Source organism: Zonotrichia leucophrys, chromosome 2, assembly GCF_028769735.1.
Source record: "Zonotrichia leucophrys gambelii isolate GWCS_2022_RI chromosome 2, RI_Zleu_2.0, whole genome shotgun sequence".
NCBI lineage: Eukaryota > Metazoa > Chordata > Aves > Passeriformes > Passerellidae > Zonotrichia > Zonotrichia leucophrys.
The window spans coordinates 91,435,250-91,447,628 of NC_088171.1; the positions used below are offsets into that span (position 1 = coordinate 91,435,250).

At 36.0% G+C, this 12,379-nt stretch overlaps 1 protein-coding gene across 2 annotated transcripts in view; it reads left to right on the plus strand.

Moving 5' to 3' along the window:
* Window positions 1-12,379, plus strand: part of GABBR2 (gamma-aminobutyric acid type B receptor subunit 2) — a 458,014-nt gene that overhangs the window by 297,962 nt on the left and 147,673 nt on the right. For both annotated transcript variants that reach the window (XM_064705661.1, XM_064705659.1), the window contains exons 10-11: window positions 1,013-1,163; window positions 1,651-1,783. In XM_064705661.1, the coding sequence (XP_064561731.1) occupies window positions 1,013-1,163; window positions 1,651-1,783 (284 nt within the window). The remainder of the gene's footprint in view (window positions 1-1,012; window positions 1,164-1,650; window positions 1,784-12,379) is intronic.

Sequence of the window (12,379 nt, forward strand, 5' to 3'; positions counted from 1 at the left end):
AGCCATGGCAGCTGCTAGTCAGGTGCTCACAGTTCCACTTCTGCAGCCGTGCTGTGAAAGGAGCTGCTCAGCCCTGCGGCCCTTGCAGCCCCATCAGAGATCTGATGCAAAAGAAGAGGCTCAGGAGCTGTAGAGCACACAAATCTGTTTCTGAAGGAAGACAGTGATGCAAAAGGCCTTTTGCCAATCTCCTGCACCAAGGAAAAAATTAGTAAGCAGGTGAAATGGAGTGTGGGAAGTCAGAGATGCAGAGCTTTATTGCAGTTGTCGGAAAGTGATTCTCCTCATTAAACCAAGAAGCCTTTAATTAGTTGGAGCTGAATGTCAATGAATTACACAGCTTTAAACATAGTTTTTAAGTTCAGACATACAAATCCACATCTGCAAAGTGGATCTGTCTCTATAAAACTTTTGCTATCCATTTTCCCATATTGCTCCCTTCTATAGATTCCTGAGGGCACCAACAACTCTCCCTTCCCTCCTCCCAGAGCTTCCCCCACAATGCCCACAGCCCAGGACCACATTTTAGCCCCAAGGCCATCAATCCCTGTCCCAGTGATGCTACAGTAAGGCTTATCTCCAGACAGGCTGTTAGAATTTGCTCTGACAACAACAGTGAGCACAGAAATGATGCTTTCTGTTTTCTACTCATTGCTCTGTCAATTGTTTCAAAAAAGCATAACCTCCTGGTAAAATTTGCGCTCAAAGTATGCATTTTAGTGTTTATTTACTTTAAAATGAGGCTAGTTAGCATGTATGTGGTTGTGCACTGGGGTATGGTTGTGTCTCTTCTTCCAAAGAGGATATCTACCTGCCCCAGAAATGCAAATCTTCGTGTCAATCAATGTGACTAACATATGTCTGTCAAAGTCAATGATTTCATCAGCTACTGATGTGGTTCATGGTTGCTAAGTGTGCTAACTCAAGGTATTGCACTTAGGTGAGGCAAAGATTCTTGTAGGAATTCTACATCTGGTTGAGCTTTAGCCTTTTTTTCTTCATGCAATTCTAGGAGTCGAGCCTCCAAAGGACAAAACAATTATACAAGAGGAGCTGCGCAAAATCTCCCTGCCTCTCTACAGCATCCTCTCTGCCCTCACCATCCTAGGAATGATCATGGCCAGCGCTTTCTTGTTCTTTAACATCAAAAACAGAAATCAGAAGTAAGACATTCATGTTATTTCTATCACAAATTCTTTCGTATTTAATGCTGTGTTTGTAGAACCAGTCATGTAAATATATCTATCTACATATACATGTAAGGAAAATGTGAAACTGCGGAAAGGTGGTATTTTAGAACTATTTAATTGAAATCACTGGCTAATATACTCGCATTGAAACAGACTGTATTTAAATTCTTTTATACTTTCTGAAAAGTGTAATTTACTATTTAATGTTTGACTGTCTGCTAATAACATTAACCTTAGCTAATTAATCCATCAGTAAAAGAGGAGGTCTTTTTACTAAGCATTCAAAAACCTGAAACAATGCTAAATTATATAAAACAGCAAATACTGTGCATGCCTTTAGATTTCATGGAATTCTAGAAGAGTTGTCTCTTTGCCTGGTTGCAAAAAGCTCTTCTTTATTGCTGTAGCAGCCTAGCAGTAACATTTTCCTCTTTAATGCACTATCACCTTTTGTCCATAGACTAATAAAGATGTCCAGTCCCTACATGAACAACCTTATTATCCTTGGAGGGATGCTTTCTTATGCATCTATTTTTCTTTTTGGTCTTGATGGATCCTTCGTCTCCGAAAAGACATTTGAGACACTTTGCACAGTAAGTAATTCCATATATCCTAGTTCAATTCGTGTTGAATTCAGTCTTACAGGAAACAGAAAATACAAATGGAAAAGTTCAGTGGTTGGATGTGTCATTCCATTAAATCACTGATTCTTGTAGCTCTTTCCTGGGATATTATTTGGGACCAAATTCTGAAACATGTACAAAGCTTCATTATGGTGGTGGTTGTGGTAGTTCTTATTGTTGTTGTTCTTATTGTTACTGTTTTTTTATGGAAAATCTCAAATGCATTAGGGTTTAACCTCAGACTTACAGGGTAGATGTATATTCTTGTACTGAAATCATATCTAGAAAGATGATTTACTAAAGAAGATTTTTGTGTTTGTAGCAGGACAACTTGTAATATCTGTAAAGCTACTTCTTTATACATTCCATATTATTTTAAACTGCATGGCTGCTGCTTCTCTAGATCTCTTTAGTCAGTCTCTTTGGCCGATTCTCCAAAGATTTCTACTGCTATTTTCATGCTATGCTATAAATTCTTGCAAGCCCTGATCCATATAGAATACATTCTATTTAAATCAAAACAAGCAACTCTGAAACCAAATCAAATATGTCCACCTAGAAACTGGTCATAATTGTTTGATGTAATATGCAGTTATTCTGACTCACAGATGTCTTTTCAAAGAAAGGGATGGGATACTCCTTCCAGAAGCAGTACAAAACAGCATTTAAATTTATCCAATATCTTCTCAAAAAATTCTAAGACTGCTTGACCCGTTGCCTAAAATTATGACACTTACTGAGGAGTTGCCTTCACTGTCATTTTGATTCTTCTTCACATCTCTGGAAAGCTGCAATTCACAGCACCTGTTGTTTTTAAGAGTCTGAATTTCTGATGTCATGGCTAGCAAGAGAGGAATTTTACTTCAAGAGGAAAATTCAAAACATGAAAGTTGGGTACCTAAAGCTAGTTGATGCAAATACATCCCAATATGTCAGCTGAAGCCATCCATACTGATTAGAATTCTTATAGAAGTGAAACACTGTGTGATCTTTTTAGTTAGACCATTTCAAAACACTGGAGATTCCATAGCACATGCCAAGATGGACTAGAAGACATACTATGGGTGAACGTACAGGGAAAGTCTTACCTTCCCTAGCTGGGCCTGGACAGAGCTGTATTTCAGACACTTAAACTTTAGGAGCTTTAGCAAAGGAGACTTTAGGAAAACTTTAGGAAAGGAGAAGGAAAAAATATCCAGCCTTCCTACAGCTAGAGTTCTCATTCTCAGTACAGATAGTAGAAAGAGATGCTTTAAAGATTAAAAAAGGATGATCCTGTTGACCTCTCACAAACCAGTCTACAACTCTATGAATACAATGGGGCCAGCAGGAAGATGACAATCCATTTTTTATTCAGGAATTGCGTCCTTTTTCATGAAATAGCTTCTGATGGAGCAGAAGTGTCATTAGGAATTCACTGTTGATGTCAATCCCCATTCTTTTCTCATCCTTCATTGCAGAAGGATCTAGTGGCATGGGATGCAATTTTTTAGTCTTGTTATCTGCTCAATCTGGAGGGGCTTGTATCCAGAGCTCCTGAGTTCCCTGCCAGGCTGCAGGCCATTGTATGACTGGGCTACAACCCTTCTCTGGAAGCAGCCATGCACTGCTGAACAGAAGGAAAGTGGGAACCAGAGGTACTTATCAGCATCTAGCTGTTCTAGGAAACAGATTTCCAACCTAATGTAGCTATATAAGACTAAATAAGACTAAATTTGAGTCCTGTTTTACATGTGAAACAGCTCAGCCTTAACTCCGAAAAATGAACCAAATGTCCAAAATCCTGTGCCTCTGAGCTAGAACATTTCTTCTGATTTTTCTCTGCCTCTCAAAATGTAATCTCTGGTCTCATTTTCTAAATGCAACAAAATTTAACTGTGGTCTGCTTATTTTGTCAAATCCTATGTATCTCTTCCTTTTATTCCAATTTGTATCTGTAACATTATGTTGGGTCTGTGTGTCTGCCATAGAGGGGAGATCTTCACTTGAGTAAAACACTTACTTGACTTAGGTGAAAGGGGTGGGGGGGAATGCTGTGTCCTAAAGCCAAACTTTGATTAAGAAATATCACCTCATGCCTTAAGCAGAGATTTCATTTTTTTTGGTTTACATAGTTAAATGCTGTATAAACAGACCAGAGTCTGAGATTTCTTCTCAGTCTTGGCTTTCCACATTTTCAGACCAGTACGGAAGCATTTCTGATTGTGTTTTCCTGTGCATGGCTGCTGATGTATCTTATGAACCCCAGCTCTGTCAGCAATTAATACTACAGTCATAGATGCAACAAATCCTTCAGTGGCCACCCATTAGGAAGGTTTTTTCAACACCCTACTCATTAAAATGATTATTTTAAATTTTTTCTTTCAATTATATTCTTGTAAGTGGGATAGCCTATGCTTCTCTTAGATATCATCTCTACATGGCTCCCATTCACTGTGGCGATGCACTTTTATTGTATCTAGAAAACTCTGAATTAGTGCTGGGAAATTCATAAATATGAGAGGCAAACACACTTACCTGTTGAATAACTCTTGTCTCTCTCCTCCTCTCCTCAAAACATCCACCAACTGCTGGCCACAAAGTATACATTTGGCTCCATGAATATCCCTATTCCTGTGTGGGCAATATGCTTAGTGGTTTCATAAGGTCTGCTTATACTCACAACTGCTTATAGGATCAGGCCAGGACAAATCTCTCTTTCATCATCCATCTCCCTTGAAATGCATGATTTTTTTACTCATTCTAGCCATGAGAGATTAGTTTAAAATTCCCATTTTATTTCAGACTGTGGCTAAATCTCTAAAAAGAGCAGTTACAATTGAGAACAATCATAAAAAGCCAGTGAGGCAAGTCATAAGGGTGTAACAACAGTATCTCAGACACAGAAAAGAACCATATGTCAATGAAAGGAGATATTGGAAGGGAAGTAAAAGTTTTCATTCAAGTTTTATAAACACATGCAGAGCTATGAAGCTGTTGTTAGTGTTATCCCCTGTCTCAACCAAGTAATCACCCTCATTGTCCTCTTGTTTCAGAAGTGATGAGGTCTCACCAGAGTAGCAGTATATACACAATAGCCAGTGTCTTAATTGGATATGTTACATATGGTCTCTGTTTAATATTGTGAAAATTTTTGGCAAACTTATAGGAGGTTCTTAAAACTTCTGTGTTTACAAAGGTGTTCCTACCACGGCAAGGGGATTGCAAATAGGTTATCTTTAAGGTATTTTATGATCCAGGCCATTCTATCATTCTGTCCTCACAAATTCAGGAAACATAGTTTCCAGGTTGTAGGTCTTACATTCAATTCTGTTGGATTTGTTTCCTCTAGAGCACGTTATTTGTAGTGCTGTTTGGAGGGTGAAATGCTTTGCTACATCAGCTCATTTTTTACTTTTCAACAATTGATGCCTATATGTGGCATAAGCCTAATGCTGTAATATTCCAAGGACACTGACACATGACCCAAAATTACACCAGTAAAACCTGAAAGGTTCAGAGGATTTATTTGCTAAATTGCACTACCACTTTCCACTCTGTAAGGCACTGGGTGTAGGAGGAGGTGGTCTGTAAGTTATTATGCCGAAACATAGAAACAAGTGTTACATGTAGTTGAGAGTCAGTAAGCACTTTAAACATATAGTAAAATAATTTGCTGAATAAGGGTATTATATTAGTCTTTAAAATTATAAAATGTGGACTCTGTGACAGAGTGATATAGTGGATAATTGGTTCCTAAACACTCTCATTTTTATCTTGGTATGCCTATTTTCTATGGAAAGGTAATCAAGTATAATTAAATACATAATAATTCTGTGTTTTCACAGTAAAAACTCATAATAGCAAATGTAACATAATTTAGTTCCATGTCAGAATTAAAGATTAGGTATCATACTTTATAACGCAAATTACATGGAATTAGAATGATTCAGAGAAGCGAGTTCTGAGAAAGTGGTCAGTGTTTTACTGAACCATTAGATAGTGTCTTACTTAATAGCAACTTTATTGATTGCACAGAAAAAGAAATACAATATTTTATTACGTCCATATGTATGCCAAAGTACAAAGTATTTGAGAGAGAGAGAGAAGGAGAGTGATTTGTCTTTGTTTTTAATCTCAGAACCACTATGGTATCATAGGAAAAAAAAACCAAAAAAGTTAGAAGTAAGGATGTGAAATGAGATGTGATGCCAACTGGAAAAATGAAAGTAGTGGAAGCATATTTGAAAGCAGCCATTATATGGAAGAGAGAGACTCAAAATTAGCAATGCTAGTGACATATCCTATGAATAGAGTTTAAAGTGACATACTAAATAGAGATACTTAAAGTAGCGAGAATATTAGATAGGATCATAACGTTTAGACTTCTGTAATACACTCCGCTGAGAATTTCATGATTTACATTTAAGATGAGTAATGTCTTTCCAAGTTGGTACTGCTATTGAATAAAAAACTACTAGGTCCTGAGGACAACCACTGTCTTCTCTGTTATGCATCTTCCTCAAATAAGTAAATCTAATTATTAAGTTGGGGCTGAAGATGTTTAAAGTACTCTACGTTGTTCTCACCCATAGTGAGAAAAAAGGCCTCCTTCATTAGGTAGTAGTAGAGCAAACAGCTCTTCTCCTCAGTCTTGGTAGTCTGATGTGCAGCAGGACTTTCTCCTGGGCAGTGTGCTGCACTGGATCATTGCAGGGTTTGGGAAGGGGCAAATGATCTGTATTGAGTAATTGAATATAGGGTTCATGTTTGATAGGAAATACCTATTCTGCAGATAGAAATTGCCTTTCAATATCCTTTACAATCCAAAGTATTCTGCAAGGGTCTCACATAAAATATAAGAGGATTTAAGTCTTGTAATTTGCATAGGCACTAAAATAAAGCATGCTCTGTCTTGTTCATCTCACTTGTTAGCATCGTTTATATTAATTGCCAAATCTAGACAGAAGTTCTGTGATTTCAGGTGATCTCACTGAGCCATCAGTGTTTTGGCTTGGATAAAGGGAAAAAAAAAAAAGGCGTGGTTTTTGCATACTGCAGAGTGTGCTCAGGCTCTTAGATTTCAGTTGGTTGCTCTCAGCCATGGTGTGGACATTTGGAAGCACTTTGCACGGAAAGAAAAAACCAAACAGTGGGGTGGGATGGAGAGAGAGGAGGAGAGAGTACAGACCACTGACAAAGTCCAGCTCACTACTACAGTGTGTGTGTGACTACCCAGAATTTGTGTTTTTGTCAGAAAAATATCTTGAGGACATGTGCATTTATGGCAACTGTAGATGTTATAAACCTTATATCTTCTCAAAGGTGCATTTTAAAATGTGACCTTTAAATGTATCCAGATATTCAGATGCACTTTGCATTTTCAACAATTATTATTCTTAATTATGGGTCATGAACAGTTTTGACTCTGTGCCTTGCAACACTGTGAAAGGAAGGTTTTTTTCTTTTTTTACTGTTTCCTATTTAATATTCTTATATCTGCCATGCTGAGAGAACAGCTAGGCAAGGTGGAACTCCATGCGTTTCTTCTTTTCTAGGGAAACCCTGAACCTCTGTAGGATGGGCATTGCCATGTTATATAAGAGTGGAGAGACATCCTGAAAAACACATCAAACAGAGACTTATAGCCTGTAGAGAGGAACAGGAAGGAAAAGACCCTTGTGAACTGTTGTGGATTGGGTTCCTAGGGTTGGAAGCAGTCTGCAGGGCGAGGGAGATGGTGGGCAATTTACTAAAACTCCAAAAGCTGGCTCAGTGCAGGTCTAAAAGGAGGGACTTGTCTCTAGTATTAAAGCAGAGAGAGGGAGAAGATGTATGAGCCTTCTGTCTTTTTATTTATTTCTGCTTTTTCTTCGCTTGTCACTTTGCATTTCCTCTGTCTAATCAATTTTGAGGCAACAGACTGAAAGGAAAACATGTAGACAGCACCACCAATAAAGCTGTGGTTTTCTCTCTGGGCAAGAGGCTCTTGGACTAGACCCTGTACTACCAAATAGCATGTGGCCTTGATATTTGGATAGTAGCTGATGATATGGTCTTATTCATGCCCTTTATGCTCTTCAGACATTCCCCAAAACTCCAGGTTTTGTCTTGGTTTGCTGTAGAATTATTATTTTTTTCTGGGAGAGGATGTTTCCTGTCTTTAAACTTTATATTTGCCTAATCCTTTTCCTCAAACTGTTTCGTTTTGGCCAGGAATTTAAAAGAAAATCCAACAGACAGACACTCAACTTCTATTGAACTGCAAAAGGATTTAGACCTCTAATCTATTTCTTTGTCTCTGGAAACCAGAGCCTTTGTTTGTGTTTTTCATCTGGCCTTTTTAATTTTGTGTGTATTCTTCAGTTTATTTCCTACTTAATTGTTTAGCTGTTAATTTTAATCTTCCTTTTCTGTATAATCACTTCCATAATTGTTCTCACTGTCGTTCAGTCTGAGACTGATCTCACTCCTATTTAATTCAACAGCAGTTCTCTTACTGAGTTTAACATGAGCCTGATCAGCTTCTATTTTAGTAAATGACATTTTCTTGAGGGTAAAGAAAAAAGAGTACAGACAAAAGTTATAAGGCTGAATAGATCCTAGAAAAAGTTATGTCATATACTGAAGCAAATACACCTCAACCTTGCCAGAGATTTATTAAGGTAATATTTTTAGAATGTTTTCCTCTTCTTCAGTAGAAACAGCAGACATTTTTTAAAGCCTCCTTATAGAAACAGGAGAAATGATAACATCTTTTACACTACCCATAGATTAACTCTGAAAAATTATCTAAAGGATATTAAGAAATCACTACAGGAGATCTCACAGCATGCAATGAACCTCTGTATATAATTTATGTGAAAACAGCAGGATTCAATTCTCTAACATTATTGCCACTTATTTTTTACAGGAATCTGTGCTAGTGCCACACAAATCCTAAAAAAAAGAGCTAAAAGTCATAAAAAATTGTCAAAAATGTCTGATATAAACGAGAAAAGTATAATTCAAAGGGATGAACTCATTCTTTGGGGTCTGCTTGTGTTCACACAATCAATTTTGCCATCATTAATAGAAGCAGAGCCATAACCCAGTGAAAATTTGTTGAGATGACACATTTTTGTTCATCATAATTATCCATTATGTCCCCAGTTTTCCAAGAAAAAAAGAAGGTGCTTAATTTCCAACTCCTGCATACTCCACAGAAATCAATACAATTGTCCACTTAAAGACAATTGTGCTCTCCAGGGCTAAATGCACAGCATGGTTTATTTTCACATTTGTTTAATACCTAAATCTAGTACTGAGATGCCACCAAGCTGCTCAGCAGTGATGTTCAGCTGCATGCTAACCCTGTGGGCACTGCAGCTGCTTCCCAGGGTGTGTGTAGAACTGCTTCATTATCAATATTACTTAAGAGAATCAGTCCAAGTCTCATAAACAAAGCTGGAGAGAAGACTGTCAAGTCCTACAAAAGAAATATTTGCAATTTTTATTTTAAAAAAACTAACATTATTTTATTTTATTTTTAAAAAATTAACATCTTGAGGTGGGGAAAAGTATGTTTGCAAGAATCTTAAACCTGAGTGATTCCTCTGCAGAAGAATAGTTTAAATGTTTTACTAACGGAGGGAGTTCTTAACCAAGCAGTTTCACTATGCCATTGTTCAAACAAAAACAAAACCAAAATGTAAAACAAAAAAGTCACCTAGAGAAGTGATAAGAAGTTTGAAGCTTTTAACACATGAAGGTTCTTTGGGCTGGTACTTGGGGGTTTTTATTCATCACTCTGAGTCTTTAATCCCATCTTCTTTTTTCACTTGAGACTGGCAAACTGGATTAAATTAGCATTAACAAAGCTGCAACCTGAAAAACCAGAGTGTGTAGTGTATTCAGTTCAGGTGGTTATATTTTTTCTTTCATTTTAACAAAACAGTAAAATGCATCACTTGCTTGATCCACTTGCAAGACCTTCCCAGGCACTCCTTGCTGGATTGTCACTGTGTGGTCTTCTGAATGCATAGGCACTGGTGGTCAAATAAAGGAAAATAATGGAACTTCTTGAAAAATTAAAGTTTTAACTTTTCATGAATTCAGTTATTTTTCCAAGATAACCTTATTTTATGATATTATATAGAATTGTAATTATATATAAACAAAACATTAAAAAATAATTACAATAATATTGTTTACCTGAAAGTTAGCAACACCTAAAATGTCGGGTTTATTTCTAAGCTTCATTCTTAGAATGTATAAACAGAGGCTTTTACTTCTTTATTCAGAGTGTTTCTGGTACTTTCACCACTTGCTAATTTCCCCTTACTAACTCATTGTTCACAATAAGATGGCTTCTTTTGTTAATAATGAGTGGTATATCAGGTAATTTTTATGTCTGTTACACAGATACATAATTAGTAACCACTTCACCATTCCCATAATGAGATGATGGGAAAGACTCCGATAGATTTGTGTGAAGATATCAAATAACAGCAAATATGGACTACCCAGCAAAAGCTCAAGGTTGAGAGGAAATAGGATTGAATTCAAAGTAATATTACATAAGATTGTTAACCTATCTGTGCTTATTATCTGGCAGAAGAATTGTCGTCCTTGAAAGAGTAAAAGGTGTTTAGCACCTTATGGATAGGTTAAAAACAGAGGGGTTTTACTGCCAAAGGTAAATAAAAAGAAATGCTCCTATGAGATGTAAGTAACATCTTCTTCATAGATGCAAGGACTCTTAAGCTGAAACTTACAATATTTGTTTAAAGTTTAATATTTGATGAGGGTAGACTTTTTTTTTTTTAATCACAGTGATATCGGTTTCAAGTCTGCAAGTCAAGATCTCTTTCTTTGTGGAGATACTTTCACTGTTTACTGTTTATCAGCTGTGCAATCCACCAGATAAATGTTTTCTAGGGTTTTTTTAGTTATCACAGTTAATGCACCTGTAAGAGCTTCTATCAGGTAATTTATAAAAAGAAAAAATTCCTGAATCATGTTTTTAAAAATAGACCCTAAACCAAAATAATGTATCACCTAAAAAGAGAACAGACATAGAAAACTCCATTTTACTATCTGTGTTGGAATACTTAATTGTTGTATACCAAATGATAGAATTTCATTTGACACTTGCATGTTATCTTTGAATTATAGAAAACACAATATTTTTAGGACATATTCAAATAATCAACTCATCTTATTCATAAAAAAGGGAACCAAGACATATAAGTGGGTAATTGAATGCATACCCTGAAATAATTGAAGGCATCATGAATTATGTAATGAACTAACCATTTAAGAAATTTTTTTTTCAGGTTTTGTGTCTATTTAGGAGCAGGCATTTGAATGCAGGTTCTTGTCTACTGAGGAGAGATTTTCCTGATTGTTTGGTGGGTTCTGAGGGAAGGGTGGTTTTCTTCAGCTTCTGGGCAAACACAACGCTAGAAACTTCCAGCATGAGAGAATTGCGGATCAGTTGTACAGCATCATGGTCATGCTCTTCAATTACTGAAATTTTTATCACTTTCTTTCAAATGAGTAGGATGTGGAGGTATAATACATTTAAGAATATAAATGAGCAGATATAAGAATTTCAGAGACTTCTGCTGTTTTCTAAATTTTTCATTTTGCCAGCTGCATTAATGAATTATAGCAGACAAATTTGAGGTCATTTTCTTCAAAATTAAAAATTAATTTTCATCTGAAACTTGTCATCTCCTTCTTAGCAACAATGATCTCATTTTGACAAAATCCTGGTATATTTAAACTAACACATTTCCCATACAGTCAGTAATGTTATTCTAGTATGCACAATCCTAATCAGAGATACATAAAGCTTTTTTAATCAAACATGCTAGAAATAACATTTTTCTGAATATTGAGTTAGAAACATATTATGAGCATAATTGAATTTATTAGTATTCCCAAGAGACAATTACTGTTTCAGTGAGAACAAAACACAGTCTTATTAGAGACACGAAAATACCATGTATCTGTTTGCCAAATATACCACTAAGCTGTATACAAAAGAGCTGAATACTTATTAATAGCAGCAAAAGGATTGAATGCTAAGTATGGTTATTGATGTAAAGTCAAAAAAAATGTAACTGGCTAGTATGAACACAATGATATGAAATGTATTTTTTAAATCCATTGGAGTTGATCTAACTGGTTTTACTGAAGTATAATGCAGGATAGTGGCTAATGAGCAAAGACTTGAAAAATAATGAGGTTAAAAATAATGCTTTGCTGGCCTAAATATCTATTTCTTTTTTTCTATTTTTTGTTGTTGTTGTTGTTGTTGTTTTTTTAGGGATTTCATTTTCAATATCAAGAATGTCACAAAGTGGCAAAACTCCTGTTGAATCTAATCACAATTGTTTTATGAATAGCAAGATTACCCAGGAATAAATCAACTCTACATTCAAGGTCATTATCAACAATGCAACAGATAAACCACAACATTAGATGCCACTAAGTCATTAATATATACATATAAATATCCAAACAGTCTTCTGTGCACAATCACAACATTTTCTAATGTTAAGACTCATGGTACTGTGTGTACTTTTTATAGAACCCTAG